At 40.7% G+C, this 21036-nt stretch overlaps 1 protein-coding gene and 1 pseudogene across 7 annotated transcripts; both read left to right on the top strand.

The window, feature by feature from the left end:
- The first annotated feature begins 519 nt into the window (after positions 1-519).
- Positions 520-10704, top strand: LOC102256459 (zinc finger protein 181-like). 6 transcript variants are annotated; one of them, XM_014536602.1, is made up of 5 exons: positions 520-669; positions 6795-6915; positions 7190-7273; positions 8477-8550; positions 8771-10704. In XM_014536602.1, the coding sequence occupies exons 1-5, from the start codon at positions 661-663 to the stop codon at positions 9962-9964; spliced, it is 1482 nt and encodes a 493-aa protein (XP_014392088.1). In that variant the 5' UTR covers positions 520-660; the 3' UTR covers positions 9965-10704. The 6 variants fall into 6 exon arrangements, with proteins under 6 accessions (XP_014392088.1, XP_014392092.1, XP_014392091.1 ...); XM_014536606.1 differs by having other exon boundaries at positions 7187-7273; positions 8490-8550; positions 9993-10704; XM_014536605.1 differs by having other exon boundaries at positions 7187-7273; positions 9993-10704.
- A 4905-nt stretch (positions 10705-15609) lies between these two features.
- LOC102256165 lies at positions 15610-16224 on the top strand (annotated as a pseudogene). The gene has a single exon (XR_001361324.1). The product of XR_001361324.1 is annotated as a thymosin beta-4 pseudogene (transcript).
- The last annotated feature ends 4812 nt before the right edge of the window (positions 16225-21036 follow it).

The raw sequence follows: 21036 nt of genomic DNA, 5'->3' as shown, positions 1-21036 counted from the left end.
GCCCGAGCCCTTGCTGCTCCCAGCGTCTCCCCGCGGTGTGAGCCCACGAGGGCCTTAGCTCTCTGGGCCCCTGGGCCTTGCTGTGTGGAAGGGGTGTCAGGCGGCGCCCACCTCGTAGAGCTCGTGAAAAGAAAATGGGCGAGCGAGTGCACGGAGTACCGACGGAAGAAAACGCCGTCTGCACTTGTTTCTGTGTCATCCAGTAGCTGACACTTTTCCGGTTGTGTAACCTTGAACAGTTGTTTCAATATCGCCCTTTCAATTGTCAAGTCGTTTAAAAAAAGAAATCTGGAATAATGTGAATGCCCACCGTGCAGAGTGGTGACGATTAAATCAGCTCATATTTAACATGCTTACTACTGTTGTTTTATGAGTTTCTCTCTTAGGTAATATAAAAGTTGATTTACTTGCAGGTGGAACCTAGTAAATGGTTTAGTTACGTCGTGCCAAGGAATACTCTGTTAGTTCAAATAAGGTCGGAGCCCTAGAAAATGATTCCCCTTGTGTTTCTCCACGCAGGTGTGTCACAGAGCTGCAAGATAGTCCCGATTTTTCATGACTGCTTTTTCCTGTCCTTAATTTGCCATCTCAGGACAGTGCCCTCCAATTATACAAGAGCCTGGAAAGACAACTGTGTTGACTACTGGAAATTGCCAAGTCATGTTCCAGGTAAGTCCTCAGATCTTCCCGAAGCACCTTTTAATCAGGACTCTTAAGTGTTTGCTTTCCTTCTCCTATCAGTTCCCTCCTAACAAAGTCCATTTAGGGACTGGATCTGTGATTCCTTTCACTGTAGCAAAGGATGGAGCCTGAAAAACTCCAAAGTATTATCTTCTTTAAGTTTCTCTTTTCTACCAGTTGTCTGCTAGAAGCCTCTGTAGAGTCTTGAGCAAACATTTGTTGTTGTTGTTGTTAATCCTTACCTGTGAATATTTTCCCATTGATTTTTAGAGAGAGTGGAAGGAAGGGGGAGAAACACAGATAGAGAAACAGCGATGTGATTGGTTGCTTCCCACAGGTGCCCCAACCAGGGCTGGGGATGGAGCCTGCAGCTGAGGTACATGCCCTTGACTGGAATCAAACCTGGGACCCTTCAGTCCTCCGGCCAATGCTCTATCCACTGAGCCAAACTGGCTAGGGCTAAACTTTTAAAAATTACAATTCAAAATTCAAATTTGGAAATTTAGGCTATTTGCTTTATGGTTGTTAAAGCTGTATCATGTGGTCTCAATTAATGGTATATAAGTCCTTTCAGTTATTTAAGTCAAGAGATGTTTGGAGTCATTTTGATTCCCCCCTTTCTCTTATAACTCACATTCAGGCACTTCAGTTAGTTCTAAAATATATACGTACAGGATATATACAGAATCTGACCATTAGTTACCCCGTCATTGCCACCTCCACTGCCACCGTGGTCCAAGCCAACCTTGATTATTGCAGTAGCTTCCTAGCAGGATTCCCTGCTTCTGACCTTGACTCTCAATACAGCTGTCACAATGATCCTCTTATTATATAAAACTAGAGGCCTGTTGCACGAAGAAATTCGTGCAATAGGCCTTCCCTTCCCTTGGCTGCTAGCACCAGTTTGCCTCTGGCACCCGGGACCCAGTCCTTCGCTCTGGCCGGGCTCCGGCCGGAGCCGTCAGGCTTCGCTGCTCCGGCCCCTTGAATGTGGCTCTTCCACAAAATACCACGTGCGGGCGCCCATGTACAGTGCGATTGAAACTTCGTGGCCCATGCGCAGAAGTCCGTATTTTGTGGAAGAGCCACACTCAAGGGGCCAAGGAGCCGCATGTGGCTCGAGAGCCGCAGTTTGCCGACCACTGTAACTAGTACATGCAAAATATCCTAATAAATTAATAGAATATATACACTGAGTGGCCAGATTATTATGACCACCTGGCGTTTGTAGGCAAATTAGCTATAATTTCGCGCTGAAGTTGCTAGAGGGGCCAGACCATTATAATTAGGGAAGCAGGTTGTTTACCACAACAGTAGAAGTGACTTTTTTCTGAAGATATGGGTAAACAACGCGATTTAACAGCCTTTGAACATGGGATATATAAATACACACTGAGTGGCCAGGACTCACACGCGATGTGACCACCCCATCAGTACTTCATTGGGCCACCTTTTGCCTTCAATACTGCGGTGATTCTTCTTGGCATTGACTCCACGAGATGTTGAAAGGTGATGCGAGGAATCTGACACCGTGCCTGATGAATAGCACTGTCCAGTTCTGTGAGATTTGATGGTTGTGGAACCAGCTGCCTGATGGCTCTTTTAACTTCGTCCCACAAATGCTCAATTGGATTGAGATCTGGTGATTGTGGGGGCCACCTAAGCAAGGTAAAGTCTCCCTCATGTTCTTGAAACCACTCCTGCACAATACGAGCACCGTGGCATGGCGCATTGTCTTGTTGGAAGAAGCCATCTCCATCGGGATACGCCATCAACATGATAGGATGAACTTGATCAGCAGCGATACTTAGGTATGTTGTGCTATTTAGACGTTGTTCCACCCCTTCCTTTGATTAGAATATTTCCTTGAGAAAAACCTGTCGTTGTAAATGCTTTCCTTGTCCCCTTGAGATGCTTATAAATCTTTTTCAAAGCTTAATACTCTCTGCCAATATTTCAAGGAAGTAAAGTCTTTCTTAGGGCTTTGGACCCATCTCTTTGAAATACAAACATGAAGGAAGATGCACCCTTAACTACCTGTCTGTGGGAGTTTAGCCTAGGCTTCTGGTTTCAAGTTCTGTCTGCTTGTCATAAAGATAAAGAAGTTTTATTTTTCTTTGGAGTAAAGGCAATTAACACAGATGGTTATATCAGTTACCAGGTGAATGTAGGATGAACTATGTGTAGCAAATGGAGGACAAGTTATTTATTTTGAAAGCATGTATATATTGGTTGTATCTACCTGGCTTTTTAAAAGGGTCAGATTTCTTTCTGTCCTTAAAGTCTCATTAGTGATGTCCTATGAAGTGCATTACAGTCTGGTTTAATGCTTATTCAATAATAAACCTATCTCTTTCTTTTCTACATTGTAGAGAAGATTTTCTGCTTGACAGTTCCTCTTGTTTGTAGATAATGGTTTTTAATTATTTCCCCAACATCTGACAAAGGTCAATTCCCGTTTTGAAACCAAAGACCAGTGTCACTAGTGAACATACTAGTACAGTGGTCGGCAAACTGCGGCTCGTGAGCCACATGTGGCTCTTTGGCACCTTGAGTGTGATGGAAATACTCATGCATGTGGGGTGCATGCTTTCATGCTGTTTCCGCCAAATTCTCACTCTGCCATCTGCATGATGCAACTGTAAACATGATTCATCGGACCACATGACTTTTTTCCAATGCTCGACTGTCCAACAACCTGCTTCCCTATTTATAATGGTCTGGCCCCTCTAGCAACTTCAGTGCGAAATTATAGCTAATTTGCCTACAAACATCAGGTGGTCATAATAATCTGGCCACCCAGTGTATATTTACTTCTTATTTATTTTGATTTTTAGATTCAGTTGTTGATAGATTTATTGCCATTTTATTGTTCATATTTTTTATTTTTTTCTTCCTTTTCTTAAACAATACCCTTCAACATTCCATGTAATACTGGTTTGGTGGTGATGAACTCCTTTAGCATTTTCTTGTCTGGGAAGCTCTTTATCTGACCTTCAATTCTAAATGATAGCTTTGCTGGGTAGAGTAATCTTGGTTGTAGGTTCTTGCTACTCATCACTTTGTATATTTCTTGCCACTCTCTTGTGGCCTGCATAGTTTCTGTTGAGGAATCAGCTGACAGTCGTATGGGCGCTCCCTGGTAGGTAACTAACAGCTTTTCTCTTGCTGCTTTTAACCCTTGGCATTTTAATTATGATGTGTCTCGGTGTGGGCCTCTTTGGGTTTCTCTTGTTTGGGACTCTGCGCTTCCTAGACTTGTAAGTCTATTTCTTTCACCAGGTAGGGGAAGTTTTCTGTCATTATTTCTTTAAATATGTTCTCAATATCTTGCTCTCTTCTCCTTCTGGCAACCTCATAACGTGAATGTTGGTACCCTTGAAGTTGTCTGAGAGGCTCCTTACACTATCTTCATATTTTTGGAATCTTTTTGCTCTTCTGATTTGGTGTTTTTTGCTTCCTCATATTTAAAATCATTTATTTGATTATCGGAATCCTTTACTATTGAATCCCTGTAAATTATTCTTTATTTCATGTAGTGTATGCTTAATTTCTGACTGGTCCTTTTCCATGTCTTTGGCATTCTCACCAGATCCTTAAAAGTCTCACTAAGTCTCTTGAAGATCTCATGAAAATCCTTGAGTAACCTTATAACCATGGTTTTGAACTCTGCTTTCTAGTATTTATTTCATTTGTGACGTGTTTCTTTATCTCAATAATTTGGCTGCTTCCCTATGTTTGTTTCTATGTATTAGGTAGAACTGTAATGTTTCCTGGAGTTGGTAGAGTGGCCTTGTGTAGTAGGTGTCCCATAGAGCCCAGTGGCTCAGCCTCTCCAGTCTCCTGAGCTGGGCACTCTAGATGCACCCTTTTGTGGACTGTGTGCACAGTTTTGTTGTAGTTGAGACTTGATTGCTGTTGGTGTCACTGGGAGGAATTCACCTTCAGACCAATTGGCTATGAGTACCAGCTGTGACTATAGTGGGAGACCTGCTGTGCAGGAAATACCCCTGTGGAGCAGGACTTGCTTCATTAGGGTGGTGGTGCTCACTGAGTCTGCTCCTTCAGTGTGTTGCTTATTGAGGTGTAGAGTTGTAATCTGGTATGGTCTGAAGCTGTCCACCAGGTGCACAGGTTCTTGGGTCTCCAGGGAGATGCAAAGTCAGCCACTGTCTTGTGGCCATCCGGCAGGAACTACAGAAAGATCTGCAGATTTCTCCTATTTGTATCAGGTTTAGAAGTGCCCAGGCGAGGCCCAGCTGTGAAGCAAGGCAGGCTGGTGCTGGGTCTTGGACCTTTTATGGATAGGTTTGGGGCACGCTGACACCAGCTGCAGCTTGTTTAAGAGATTTTAGCAAAGTGTGAAGCCTGAGCCAGGACAGGCCATTCTTATGGAAAAACTGCTGCAAACAGCTTGGGTGGGGCTGCAAATTGGATGGGGCCGGCTCTCAGGGAATCACTAGGGCAGGGCAAACAGTGTGCTCCAGGTTGATGGGGACTCAGATATGGTTTCCAGTCAGCCCTGGGACAGGGGAGGTCTTGGCATAGGAACAATGACCTCTGCAAGCACCTCTGACTGATAGAAAGCCGCTCCCGAGTTCCTGCCCCAATGCCAGACAATTCAGTTCCTCCCCATATGTGTCTGGGTCCCCTAATGTCTCCTGGCGCTGGAGCTCAGAGGAAACAAGTCCGAGTAAGTTCATGCCTGGTCCTTTGAGAGGGACACCTGGGTCTTGGGCAGCCTTCATATCTCTCAGCCCCAATGCCCACTGGTTTTTACAGCCCAAAGTTACAGGGACTTCTTTTTCCAGCTCTGGGGCCCTGGGTGGGTGGTCTGGTGTGGGGCTGGGACCTCTTGCTCCTCATAGCAGCCTCCGCAGGGACAATCTCCTTCTGGGTTAAAAAAATGGCCCCCCTGGGTGCCTGACAAGCCCAGTCTGAGCCTCTGTCCCTCCTACCAGTTTCAACGTGCTTTCTTATTTACTTCTTTAGTTGTAGGACTTCCATTCAGCCAGCTTACAAAATTAGTTGTAATTTTGATGTGGTTGTGGGAGGCGGCGAGTACTGGTGTTTACTTATGCTACCATCTTGGTTCTCAGTAATAGAATATTGAATCAACCACTTATGGAGTGAAAAATTTACCATGGCCAAACAATGTCTATTTTACCAATGAAAGATATTAATAATGCCATTTTAAATACATACATTTTTGCATATGTTATAATTTGACTAACCAGTAAGCATAATAAACATTTAAACTTTTTCTAATGTTTTGATATTTTAATACCACCATGAATGATCACTGTTTCTGAGAAGAAATCTACTTCCTTATAATATTTTCCGTGAAATGTTATTCTTTACCCTTACTTTAAGGTTCTATTCAAGGACTACCTATGGCATGAAACCATCCTTCAGTCTTGTTGTACAAGGAATCTTAAATTATTTTAATTACAGATTGATTATCAATATAAGGTTTAAGTATACCATAAGTGTTTTTTGTTTGTTTATAAATTAGTTATGTATATGTCTACTCTTAACATTTTTATTTACCTAGCATGTAAGTTATAAAAAACACAACTTGAGCCCAACCAGCATGGTTCAGTGGTTGAAGGGTCAACCTATGAACCAGGAGGTCACAGTTTGATTCCCGGTTAGGGCACAGGCTCAGTCCTTAGTAGGGGCATGCAGGAGGCAACCCATCAATAATTATCTGTTATCATTGATGTTTCTATCTCTTTCTCCCTATCCCTTCTCTCTGAAATCAATAAAAGTATATTTTTAAAAAAATGACAACAAAAACAATTTGACTATGTGCTGTTAAATGTTGAATGCTGATTTTTTTTGAATGCTGATTTAAAAAAAAAAATTATAACTCTATTCCCTTTGAAAAAATTAACTCTCCTGAAGCAAAGTTCTTAATTTGTCTCGCCCTTACTGTACAACAATGCCAAGAATGTAATTACCCAATTATTAGTTTACTTATATCAGATTTCTAATTACTGTCACAATTGCTGCATCTTGTCCCCTTTTATAACCAGGGTAACTTTACCCTTTGTCCAGTGACAAGAAGAGGTCTGGGTTATAATTGAGCCTAAATGTGTTTGCTATTTCAGGTAACATTTAGTGATGTGGCCATAGACTTCTCTCATGAAGAGTGGGGATGGCTAGATTCTGTTCAGAGGGATTTATACAAGGATGTGATGGTCCAGAATTATGAGAACCTGGTCTCTCTAGGTAAGCATATTATAATTTGCTTACTTCCACCTCCACATCAACAGGGGAGATTTTTTTTTTTTTCCACTCTGAATTGATGGAAATCTTCCTGAGTAAATGGCTGAATTTTTCTTTTATGTTCCCAAGGAAAGTGAAGCTCTGTTATATCCTGCCTGAAGCTTATCTTCCCTTTCAGGGAACGTTCTTTAAACCGTCCTTTGGTCCCTTTTGTGATGATGGCATCTCCCCATGAGGACCACAGCTTAAACAAATTCTATATTTTTCCTGTAAGCAGGTCTTTCGATACCTAAGCCATATGTGATCACTTTATTGGAGGATGGGAAAGAACCTTGGATGGTGGAGAAAAAACTGAGAAAAGGTATGTTTCCAGGTAAATCATGGTGAATCAGGCAAAAGAGGTCTTTGTTAAAGATGCTTGTAGAAAGTGGGCGGGGGGGGGGGGCAGGCATTTTAGGAAATCTTAGGGAGACTGTCTTCAGAGATTCCCAAATATAACAAAATTGAGGGATCCTTAAGCTTAGATTTCAGAATAACCATTTCTCCATCCAAAATTATCTTTCTGTATTATTCATATCATCTAATCAAAAGTGGAGGTTTTTTCCTGACCATCATGGCTCAGTGTTTGAGCGTCAATCTATGAACCAGGAGGTCACAGTTCGATTCCCGGGTTGTGGGCTCGATCCCCAGTGTGGGGTGTGCAAGAGGCAGCTGATCAATGATTCTCTCTCATCATGGATGTTTCTATCTCTCCCTCTCCCTCTGAAATCAATAAAAATATATTAAAATAATAATAAATTAAATAAATAAAAATTTTAAAGTGGAGGCAAATTATTCTTTTTAAATCCACTTAAGGGAAAATAAACTGATGGTTTTAGGTTAAGAAAAGCTGTCAGTTGGATAGAAAATCACTTTTCCGCTAAGGCTGAACTTCAGAGATCAAATATGAACATAAATAAGTGTTAGAGGAAATAAAGAACATATAAGAAAGTTTCTAAGAACAATATTTTCTAATGTCCAAGAAAATTATGATTTTACATAGATACTACATAAACTCACAAAAGCCTAAATTTTTGTGAGCTGTAAAGTATGTTTAGATTATTTTGTTGTCATTGTAACTGTTTAATGCAACACTATAAATTCTGCATTTTAAGCATACTAATCTGACAGCAAATTGAGATTGATTAAAGGTTCTAGAACCAAGGCTCTGAGATTGAATGTGTTCTTTCACATAAATATAGGCACAAAATATTGGCTTGGATTCCAGAATGCCTTCTGCACATTCTGCTTGACAGTTTCATTTTTTCCAAGATATTGATTGCCCTTAATTAACTCCTGCCCCTTATTGTACTCTGTTCCTGCCTCTGTGAGCTGTCTGTGTTTTCTGTGCTCTGCTTTAACTTTTTTCAGAAATCATTGAATGTATAAGAGTTGTCAGAGTTATGTGTTTTCGAGCTGGCGAGTGGGTGGGACTTTATTTTTTATCCAATTCTATTTCTATCATAGAAATTTCTTTCCAAGAAGTACGTAAAAAGAAGTGCTTTGCTTTCTTGATATATTGCAGATTGGAAATTAAGATGGGAAAACAAAGAATTATCAGCGAAGGAGGATATTTATGAAGAGGACTCACCCCAAACGGTAATAATAGAAAAAATGATAAAGTTGTGAATTTTCAGATTTTAACAAGGACTTGGAATATATAGAGAAGTTGGAGGGAAAGCATGTAAATTAGGTAGAACATTTTAGACCAGTGACATTCACCTTTAGAGAAAATCCCAATGGGGAATGTGTTTATAAATACAATACATTTAGAAGCATTTTCTATTTAAATTTAAAGTCTATTCTTTCTGAACTACAGAGAATTTCTGCTGAAGGGAAATCACATAAACATGATATATTTAAGAAGATCTTACCGAAAAAGTCATTTATAAAAAATGAGAATATCAATGGTGGAAAGAAACTTTTGAATTCTAATGGAAGTGTGGCAGCCTTCAGCCAGAGCAAATCTCGTACCCTTCACCAGACTTATAATAGAGAGAAAATCTATACATGCAGTGAATGTGGGAAAGCCTTTGGCAAACAATCAATTCTTAATCGCCACTGGAGAATTCATACAGGAGAGAAACCTTATGAATGTCGTGAATGTGGGAAGACTTTTAGCCATGGCTCATCCCTTACTCGCCATCAGATAAGCCATAGTGGTGAGAAACCTTACAAATGTATTGACTGTGGGAAGGCCTTTAGCCATGTCTCATCACTTACTAATCATCAAAGCACTCACACTGGAGAGAAACCATATGAATGTATGAACTGTGGAAAGTCTTTTAGTCGTGTTTCACATCTCATTGAGCATCTGAGAATTCATACTCAAGAAAAACTCTATGAGTGTCAAATATGTGAGAAGGCCTTCATTCATAGGTCATCTCTCATTCACCATCAGAAAATTCATACTGGAGAGAAACCTTATGAATGTAGTGAATGTAGAAAAGCCTTTTGCTGTAGCTCACACCTTACTCGACATCAAAGAATTCACACTATAGAGAAACAATTTGAATGCAACAAATGTCTGAAAGTCTTTAGTAGCCTCTCATTTCTTATTCAGCATAAGAGTATTCATACTGAAGAAAAACCCTTTGAATGTCAGAAATGCAGGAAATCCTTCAACCAGCCTGAATCACTGAATATGCATTTGAGAAATCACATTAGATTGAAACCTTATGAATGCAATATATGTGGGAAAGCCTTCAGTCATAGGTCATCCCTGCTTCAACATCACAGAATTCATACTGGAGAGAAACCCTATGAATGTATAAAATGTGGGAAGACCTTCAGTTGTAGTTCAAATCTTACTGTACATCAGAGAATTCATACTGGAGAAAAGCCATATAAATGTAATGAATGTGGGAAAGCTTTTTGCAAAGGCTCAAATCTTACTGCCCATCAGAGGATACATAATGGAGAGAAACTCAGTAGTGCCCTAAGTGTGGAAAAACCTTTAGGCTATCTGAATCACTATACGTGTGAAAAATCATATATGAGAAAAACTGTATGAATGCAGTGTTTTTCATAATATATTTCAGCCATTGATCCTCCCTGATTGAGCAACAGAAAATCTATATTGGAGAAAAGTCTTAAGAGAATAATAACTATAGGAAGGTCTTTAGCAATGGTACAAGACACATTGTCCAGAGTTCACACTGAAGAGAGACAATATGAAGGCAATAAATGTGAGAATGCCTTTAGCCAGTATTAATCTTTTAATAAGTAAACCCACACTGTATTTACTGTTCTATATATGTAATAACAAATATGGGGAAGACTTGGCAATACAAATCTCTTATGAAATATGTACAAACATGTACAAGAGAGACAAAATATGAATATAAATTTGTGGAAAGTCCTTTAGTTAAAGTGCATCCCTCATGCTACATCAAAGAACTCACACTGCAGACAAAGCTTATGTAAGAAATGTAGCAAAGTGTTCACTAAGAGCTCTTATTTTCTTAGACATGGAATGTTTGGAACAACCTGTGTACTAATGCTAGAACAACCTGAAGGATGTAGGAATTATGTGTAAATCTTTGCAATGATGCCATTTGTAAACAGTTTTACAGGAGAGCAAACAAGCATATTATAAATAAATATGCATTTCTTATAGCAGTAGCTTGCAATTTTACTTAAGTTCTACATAGAAATTATCTTTGGTTAATGGGCATGGGAAGATATTTAGTTACTCAGTGGATTGAGTAAATGTTATAAAGATGAAAATTAAATTTGCAAAAGAAGTAAAAAGTGGTATGAATGAAATTCTTAGTCTCTAATAAAACCAGTTGTATATATTAAACTCACAGTGACACTGATATGTCTTGTAAAACTTTCTACTACTTTCCTCTTGATGAATTAAGATCAGACTGACAACACCCTTTAGTGGGAGACTAGCAAACCTAAAGAAAAACTGGCCCGGCCAGTGTTGCTCAGTGAGTGTCAACCTGTGAGCCAGGAGGTCATGGTTCGATTCCCAGTCAGGGCATATGCCTGGATTGCAGGCTCAATCCCCAATAGGGGGCATGCAGGAGGCAGCTGATCAATGATTCTCTCTCATCATTGATGTTTCTATCTCTTCCTCTCCCTTTCTGAAATCAATAAAATATATATGTTAAAAAAGAAAAACTGCCTAATCTCTGTGCTAAGAATTTCATTTTTGGTAAGGACATTTCATAGTCCTTTTCCACTGGATTAATTCACACATTTAAATTTTTAACAAGTACTTGTAAGAACATAATCAAGAAACAGCATACTATGAGGGATCAGAGCATGCTTTTAAAAATTCATATTTTTATTAATTTCAGAGAGAGGAAGGGAGAGGGAGAGATAGAAACATCAATAATGAGAGAGAATCATTGATCTGCTACCTCCTGCAAGGCCCCTAATGGGGATTGAGCCCACAACCCAGGCATGTGCCCTGACCGGGAATTGAACCATGACTTCCTGGTTCATGGGTCGATGCTCAATCACTGAGCCACACTGGCTGTGCTGGATATGCTTTTTAATTAGAATCCTAAAGGATGAGGACTAAGTATGAAACTGCAAGCACACACAGTCTGGGGGTCATTGTAGGCAAAGCAGACCAGCAAGTTCTGTTGTATTTGCTGCAGGTAGACACCTGTGATCCAGTGTCTAGTTTCAGATTTTATGGTTTTGGGCTATTACTGTTGGCAGCATCACTAGTAATAGCAGCAGTCATTTATCCCTCCCTGAATCATAGTTTTAGAGGTTTATCTTGAAATTAATAGTCCAGGGCTGTCTCCATTACTTCTCCAGCCTACCTGCCAATTTTGAAAGCATTAATTTTCTGTAATATATGTCTTGAAATGAGAGTTTTTGTTTCCTACAATGAACCTTGATAATTACGGTTTATAAGGAGCATGGCTTCAAATATCCTATCTAATAAAGAGGGAATATGCTAATTGACCCTCACACCATCACAAAAGATGGCGGCGCCCACAGCCAATGAGGAGGGAATATGCTAATTGACTGCCCTGCCCTCAAAGATGGTGGTGCCCACAGCCAATAAGGAGGGAATATGCTCATTGACTGCCACGCCCTCAAAGATGGTGGCGCCCACAGCCAATAAGGAGGGAATATGCTAATTGACTGCCATGCCCTCAAAGATGTTGGCGCCCACAGCCACAAGATGGCTAGCAAGGGAGGGTATTTGTGGGCGACCGGGCCTGCAGGGGAGGGCAGTTGGGGGGGACCGGGCTGGCAGGGGAGCAGTAGGTGTCGATCAGGCTGGCAGGGGAGTGGTTAGGGGGTGATCAGGCTGGCAGGCAGAAGTGGTTAGGGGAAATCAGGCAGGCAGGCAGGTGAGAGGTTGGGAGCCAGCAGTCCCGGATTGTGAGAGGGATGTCCGACTCCCAGGGATTGGGCCTAAACTGGCCGTCGGACATCCCCCAAGGGGTCCTAGATTGGAGAGGGTGTAGGCTGGGCCGAGGGACACCCATCCTCCAGTGCACGAATTTCGTGTACCGGGCCTCTAGTCTTATATAAGAATTATATAAGAGATGGAATAGTCTTACTTATCCCCATAAGTAAGTTTCCTGTCTCCCATGGTTTCCTATCTTGTGACTGGAAAGGTAACATAGATCAATGGTTAGGATTGTGTGGACACTGTTGGAACTAAAGGGCAGTTTATGTAGTTATATTTCAGATTATGTTCTCTATGGCATCTGATAATTGTAATAAATTATTTTAAACCAGAATGGTATATCCTGATATAATAATTCCGATGTGGAGTGTGTGATAGGGTTTCAGACTTTAGATAAAATACTACTCTAGTACATGTGCTACTTTAACTGAAAACCAAGGCACATTCCTTAGCAATTCTCAATAGAGGGGTTTGGAATGAGATGGAGAATTTTTAATCTTAAGCAGAGACTTATATTTCCTTTGATTTTTAGTCATGAGATTTTGAAATTCTAGGGAATGTTGAAGGATCTTTGAGGGATAATGAAGGAAGCATGGCATGGTATCAAAGATAAAGAAATGTTGTAATTATGGGTAGACTAGCCACTACATAATATATAGTTGTGGGATAATGCCAGTAACTTTCTGTTTCTCCTATTCTCTATCTCTGCTCTCTTAAGCACTGGTACTGCACAAATGAAGTAGTCCTTTTAATTCCCCAGGTTTATTTGCCTTCACTACACATAATTTTATGTCATTTTGTTATTTTATGAGAGAATTCATCCAGATACCCATACATTGTCATTTCAAAAGATGCATACAACAGACTGGTGTATTTCAGAAGGAAATGGGGTGGGAAGAGATTAACCAATGAAGTTATATGCATAGATGCATAGCCCAAGGACAGACAATAATGCAGGTAAAGCCTGGGGAGGAGCCAGAAGCTGGGAGCAGGGTAGAGGGGGTTATAGGGGGAAAAGGGGGACATCTATAATACTTTCAACAATAAAGATTAAGAAATAAAAAACATAAGCATACACATGGTAATGATCTACAATTTTTGATTTAAAATGCTTTTACAGTGATACTGAACTAGGAGAAGAAAGCCAGAGTTTTAAATAAAAATAGAGAAGGTTTTTAGAAAACAATGAGTACATTAACTTGTTATGGTAAAAGATAAGGCTGAGATCATAACGATGTTATGGTCACTGATACAGAATCATGCTCAGTTATGTCTGTTAGCCATTTCTTGAGCATCAACTATGGGGCAGATAAATAAGGCACACTCCATACCCTTCAAGAGCTCAAAAATGTGTGTACATATACATGTCTATGTGTGTGTGGAGAACATAGGCTCTGGAGCCATGTTATCTGGGTGTATTTCCAAGTTGCATGTATAATGGCTTTGTATGATGTTGGACATATTACTTCACTGCACCATGCCTCAGTTTCCCATCTGTAAAATGGTGATAACAACTATTTCACAGGATTATTATGAAGATTAAATGAGTTAGTTGGTGTAAAATGCTTATAATGCGTGGCTTCTTAAAAGCATTCAATGAGTATTAACTATTTTCATCATTATCATCTTCACATGGCTGCTGCTTCATTCTGGCCTGAAATGTCACATCTAGTGGGTCCTCCTAATCATCTATCACTTTTATCTACTTATTGTTTCACTTTTTGTGGGGTTCTTTCAAGACAATTTCATTTCCTTCCAATAAATTCTCCTTGGTCTTCGAGCCATTTTGAGGAGAATATACTTATTACTCAAAATGCTCTGAGGAGACAAAGTGCCAGATAGGAGAAAGTGAGACAAGAACACAGCAGGGCTACAGGAAGGGAGGGTGCCCTACAGAGCTGTTTGAGAGAAAGGACAGAATGAAGGAAGCTTCAGGTCCCCATATAGAGAAGAGGAGAGGCTTTATCCTGTGAGATGAGAAGCCTGAAGGACTTCAGGATCACTTCTCAGTACAGGGTCCTCTGGGTAAGTACAGCTGCCCTCTTTGTTCCTGAATAGAGGTTACGTGCATGTCATTGAAGGTCACTGATGCCTGGAAAGTTAGTATAGCTTCATTAGCTATGGGCTACTCAGATGTGATTATAGTATATTGTGCAGTCATTGGTAAAGATCATAAAAGAACCAAGGCACATATCATTGAGCATTTCATGGGAGACACTCTGTGCTGGGCACTAAGGGGGAGTCAGATGCTACCTTTCAACAGGATGTAATGTGTTAGAGAAAACACCATCTATAAAGAAGCCATTGATGAAAGATATGACAAGGCTGTGTGTCTTGGGAGGCACAAAAAGTAAGAGGGTAAGTGGATGCTGCACAAGCTGGGCCCCCCAGCAGAGAGCACCAGAACTGAGAAGGGTACCCACGTAACATCTGGCTGTGAAATGCAGCAGGGTTGCTGTCTGCCAGGAAAAGACAGCTGGAAATTCAGGCACTGTCTTAAAGGGCCAATGCACAAAATTCCCTGTGGAGCCACTCACCTTGTGCTCCAGCAGAGGGAGGGCAAAGTGGACTGGGACTGTCTGAAGGGACTCTGGGGTTAGAGCTCAGAAGGCTGATGGTGTGGAGTATCTGAGGCCCATTAGCAGACTGAGAATAACAGCCTCCAGGCAGAAGCAATTGTCCCACCTTGTTTTAAAAACTGTCTCCATACTTGTGGATAATTCAAGACAGAATCCTATCAGTCTGGAGACAGAGGTGGTCTCTGGAGGCTTTGCCTGATCTAATTAGCCAGAAACAGCATTTGACACTAAAGATTGAGAGGCGTAGCAGTTCTACCTAATACATAATCAGAAAACCAAACAGGCAGCCAAAATGAGGAAATACAAAGCCCCCAAATGAAAGAATGAGAATTCTCCAAAGGAAGAGATAAATGAAGATAAGAAATTTTTCTGATATATTGTTCAGAATAATAATGGTAAAGATGCTCAACAGCATGAGAAAAGATATAGTACCTATGAAAACAGAAATAAAGAATGAGATAGCACAAATAAAGAACACATTGAAAGGAATATACAGCAGATTAGGGGAAGCTGAGGATCGAATCAGTGAATTAGAAGACAAGGTTGGAAAAATTAATCAGAAAACCAAAAGGAAAAACAATGGAAAAAATAGGAGGACAGTTTAAGGGAACTGTGAGACAATGTGAAACAACAATATTAGAATAGCAGGTGTGCCAGAAGAGGGAGAAAGGGAGAGGGAATGTGTTTGAAGAAATAATGGCAGTCACTCGGCGGCTGTCCGTGAGCAGATCGACTTCTCTCGTTCACGCACCTCGCTCGGCTTCCTCTCCAACCATGTCTGATAAACCCGATATGGCTGAGATTGAGAAATTCGATAAGTCGAAACTGAAGAAGACAGAAACGCGAGAGAAAAATCCACTGCCTTCAAAAGAAACGATTGAACAGGAGAAGCAAGCAGGCAAATCGTAATGAGGCACGTGCCGCCAATATGCACTGTACATTCCACAAGCATTGCCTTCTTATTTTACTTCTTTTAGCTGTTTAACTTTGTAAGAGGCAAAGAGGTTGGATCAGTTTAAGTGACTGTGCTGCCCCTTTTCACATCAGAACTACTGACAACGAAGGCCGCACCTGCCGCTCCCATCTGCCTGGCTGGCTGGCGGGGAAGGGGGACAACTTGCATGTTGGTGAAGGAAGGAGCTGGGTGGGACGAGGGTGAAATCTAGAGTTAAAACCAAGCTGGTCCAAGGGGTCCTGCGGGCTGTAAAATGCAGTTTAATCAGAGTGCCATTTTTTTTTTGTTCAAATGATTTTAATTATTGGAATGCACAATTTTTTTAATATGCAAATAAAAAGTTTTAAAACCTGAAAAAAAAAATAATGGCAGAAAATTTCCCTAACCAGGTAAAGGAAAAAATCACACAAGTTCATGAGGCACAGAGAGTCTCAAGCAAAAAGATCCCAAACAGGCCGATGCCCAGACACATCATCATTAAAATGCCAAAAATTAGAGACAAAGAATCTTAAAGGCAGCAAGAGAAAAGGAAATTGTTACCTACAAAAGAGCTTCCATAAAGCTGACACCTGATTTCTCATAAACTACACAGCAAAAGAAACCATCAATAAAATGAAAAGAGAGCCCACTGTATGAGAGAACATATTTGGCAATGATACATCTGATAAAGGGTTAATATCCAAAATATAAGGGGAGGGTTGGGGGGGGGGAATAAGAGACCAACTGAAGGACTTGTCTGCATGCATATAAGCATAACCAATGGACAGAAGACATTGGCAGGTGGAGGGGGAGTGAGGGCATGTGCCAGGGGGTAGGGGAGGCCGGGAGGAGGTAAATGGGGGGAAAAAAGGAGACATATGTACTACTATTTGTAATACTTTAGACAATAAAAAAATAAAATGCAAATATATTCTCAAAAAAACACAAACACAACAAAACAAACAAAATATAAAAGGAACTCCTACAACTTAACAAAAAGAAGACAACCCAATTTAAAAATGGGCAAAGGACTTAAATAGACACTTCTCCAAAGAGGACATACAGATGGCCAAGAGACATATGAAAAAATGCTCAAATTCACTAATCATCCAAGAGATGCAAATCAAAATGAAATGAGGTACCATCTCACACCTGTCAGAATGGCTACCATCAACAAATCAACAAACAATAAGTGCTGGTGAGGATGTAGAGAAAAGGGAACCCAAGTACATTGTTGGCGGGAATGCAGACTGGTGCAACCATTAAGGAAAACAGTATGGAGTTTCCTCAAAAAATAAATATGGATCTGCCTTTTGACCCAGTGATCCCACTTGTAGGAATATATCCTAAGAAACCGAAACACCAATCAGAAAGAATGTATGCACTCCTATGTTTATAGCAGCACAACCTACAATAGCTAAGATCTGGAAACAGCCCAAGTGGATGAGTGGATAAAAAAGCTTGGAAAATTTATACCATGGAATACTTTGCAGCAGTAAAAAGGAAGAATCTCTTACCCTTTGAGACAGCATGGAGAGACCTGGAGAGTATCATGCTAGGTGAAATAAGTCAGTCAGAGAAAGACCAGTATCACATGATCATACTCATATGTGGAATCTAAGTAACAAAATAAACTGATGAACAGAGTGGGTCCAGAGACATGGAAGCATGGAACAGAGTGCAGAATATTGGCAGGAAGGCGGGGAGGGTGGGTAGATGGGAGGTAATCAATCAAAGACCTTGAATGCATATATGCATACCCCATGGACACAGACAATAGGGTACTAAAGGGGCGGGCTGGAGGGGGTCAGTGGGGGGAAAAAGGGGACATATGTAATACTTTAAACAATAATTTTTAAAAAAGAAGTGTCAGGAAATGATGGGAGCATAGCCAGTAAAGGTGTGACTACAGTGTTGGCTTTGAAGATGGAGGAGGAGGCCATGAATCAAGGAATGCAGGCAGCCTTTAGAAGTTTCAAAGGCAAGGAAACATTCTGCCCTAGAGCTTCCAGAAGGAACCAGCCCTGCTGACATCTTGATTTTAGCCCTGTAGCTTGGACTTCTGACCTTCAGAACTATAACATAATAAATTTGTATTGTTTTAAACCAAAAAACAAGCAAACACCCCCCCCCCAAAAAAAAAACAACAACACACCAAAACAAAACAAAAACAAAAAAACCCATTCAAGTACGTGGAGGCTAAATAGCATCTATAATAATAAAAGCATAATATGCTAATTAGACTGGATGTCTTTCTGGACAAAGCCAGGGGTGTGAGGGAAGCCTGGATCCCAGGTGCCTACTGGTGGCCGGAGGGAAGCCCGGGTCTCGGGTACCAGACGGAAGCCGGTGGTGGCAACTAGGGGAAGGAAGGCCTATTCTTGCATGAATTTTGTGCACCAGGCCTATAGTGTTATAAAATGAATGGGTTATCAGTGAGATCAGGGAAGAAATTAAAAAATTCCTGAAAACAAATGAAAATGAACACACAACAACCCAAAATCTTATGAATATAGCAAAAGCAATTCTGAGAGGGACGTTTATAGCACTACAGGCCTACCTCAAGAAACAAGAAAAATAAATAAGCTATTTAACCTACTACTTAAAGAATTGGAAAGAAAACAACAAGAGAAGCCCAGAGTAAGCAGAAGTAAGGAAATAATAAAGATTAGAGCAGAAATAAATGACATAGAGACTAAAAAACAATGCAAAAGATAAATGAAACCAAGAGCTGATTCTTTGAAAAATAAACAAGATTGATTACCCTTTAGGCAGACTCATCAAGAAACAAAGAGGGAGGACCCAAATAAATAAAATCAGAAAGGAAAGCAGTGAAGTAACAATGGACACCATAGAAATACAGAGGATTGTAAGAAAATAATATGAACAACTATATGCTAACAAGCTGGACAATGTTGAGATGTCAAAATAAATTTCCAAATGTAGGTCATCACAAGAGACAATAAAGAAACAATCTAGCCCTAACCAGTATGGCTCCATGGATAGAGCATCGGTCTGCGGACTGAAAGGTCCCAGGTTTGATTCCGGTCAAGAGCATGTACCTTGGTTGCGGGCACATCCCCAGTAGGAGGTGTGCAAGAGGCAGCTGATCAATGTTTCTCTCTCATTGATGTTTCTAACTCTCTATCCCTCTCCCTTCCTCTCTGTAAAAAATCAATAAAATATATTTAAAAAAAAGAAAAGAAACAACCTAGGACAAATTCCTAGAAAAATACCATCTTCTAAAACTGAATGAGGAAGAATCAGGAAACCTGAGCAGGCCAATAACTGAAGAGATGGAAGCAATAATAAAAAATCCCCAGCAAACAAAAAGCCCTTGTCTGGATGGCCTCTGAGTGGAGTTTTACCAAACCTTTAAAGAACAACTAACACCTATTCTTCTCAAACTATTCCAAAAAAAATCCAAGAGGAAAGAACACTTCCAAACCCTTTGTATGAGGCCAGCATTATCCTAATTCCAAATCCAGGTAAAGACAATGCAAAGAAAGAGAACTACTGGCCAATATCCCTGATGATCACAGATGCTAAAATCCTCCATAAAATACCGGATCCAGCAATACATTAAAAAGATTATACACTGCTCTGACCGGTTTGGCTCAGTGGATAGAGCGTCGGCCTGCGGACTGAAAGGTCCCAGGTTCGATTCTGGCCAAGGGCATGTACCTTGGTTGCGGGCACATCCCCAGTAGGAGGTGTGCAAGAGGCAGCTGATCGATGTTTCTCTCTCATCGATGTTTCTAACTTTCTGTCCCTTTCTCTTCCTCTCTGTGAAAAATCAATAAAATATATATATTTTTTAAAAAAGATCATACACCATGAACAAGTGGGATTTATTCCAGGGATGCAAGGCTGGTACAATATTCACACACAAAACAAAGCCCCCACCCTCACCTTCCTGAACCAAGGAGTGTCAGGAAATGATGGGAGCATTTCACATGATACATAAACCAACTGAAAGTAAAAAATCACATGATCATATCAATAGATGCAGAAAAAGCATTTGACAAAATCCAACCCCCATTTTTAATAAAAATTCTCAGCAAAGTGGGAACAGAGGGATCATATCTCAACATAATAAAGGCCTTATATGACAAATGTACAGCCAATATCATACTCAATGGGCAAAAACTAAAAGCATTTTCCCTAAGAACAGGAACAAGACAGGGATGTCCGCTTTCACCACTCTTTTCAACATAACACTAGAAGTGCTACTACAGTAAACAGACAATAAATAAAAGGCATCCAAATTGAAAAAGAGGAAGTAAAACTCTCATTATCTGCACATGACATAGTATTGTATATAGTAAACCTTAAAGACTCCACACACCAAAAAAAAAACCCTACTGGATTTAATAAATGCATTTGGCAATGTAGTAGGATACAAAATTAACACCCAGTAATTTATGGCATTTTTATATACCAAAAATGAACTATCAGAAAGAGAAACTAAACAAACAATCCCATTTACCATTGCAACAATAAAAAAAAAATTAAGATACTTTGTAATAAACTTAACCAAGGAGGTAAAAGACCTGTATTCAGAAAACTATAGAACATTGGAAACAGAAATAAAGGAATCTACACTAATAAAGACAAACATGCAAATCGACCATACCTTTGCTATGCCTTAAGCCATGCCCACCATCCAATCAGAGCGACTATATGCAAATTAACCCAACCAAGAAGGCGGCCGGTAGCCATGGAGCTGGAGCAAGCAGGCGGCTTGGTTGCCCCAATGATGGAGGAAGCTTCCCGCCTGCGTCGGCGGCTCTGAGCCCCACTCAAAGCAGCAAAGTTTCAATTATAGAAGGTAAATAAACCCCAGATACCTGCTTTCAGCCAGCCGTGGCCATGGAGTTGGAGCGAGCAGGAGGCTTGGTTGCTCCACTGATGGAGGAAGCCAAGCTTCCCGCCTGTTGCGGCTGGCTCTGAGCTCCACTGAAGGCAACAAAGTTTCAATTATAGAAGGTAAATAAATCCCAGAATAAAAAAAAAGAAAAAAAGCAGAGGCTGGGAGCTTCTGTCGCCGGGGGGCTTGGCCAGCCTGAAAACAGCCCTCAGCCCCTCACCCAGACTGGCCAGGCACCCCAGTGGGGACCCCCACCCTGAAGGGGGTGTGACCAGCCTGCAAACACCCATCAGCCCCTCACCCAGGCTGGCCA

Source organism: Myotis brandtii, unplaced genomic scaffold, assembly GCF_000412655.1.
Source record: "Myotis brandtii unplaced genomic scaffold, ASM41265v1 scaffold165, whole genome shotgun sequence".
Classification (NCBI taxonomy): domain Eukaryota; kingdom Metazoa; phylum Chordata; class Mammalia; order Chiroptera; family Vespertilionidae; genus Myotis; species Myotis brandtii.
Note: the sequence above shows the minus strand (reverse complement) of the source record. Positions and strands in the feature narration are given on the sequence as shown.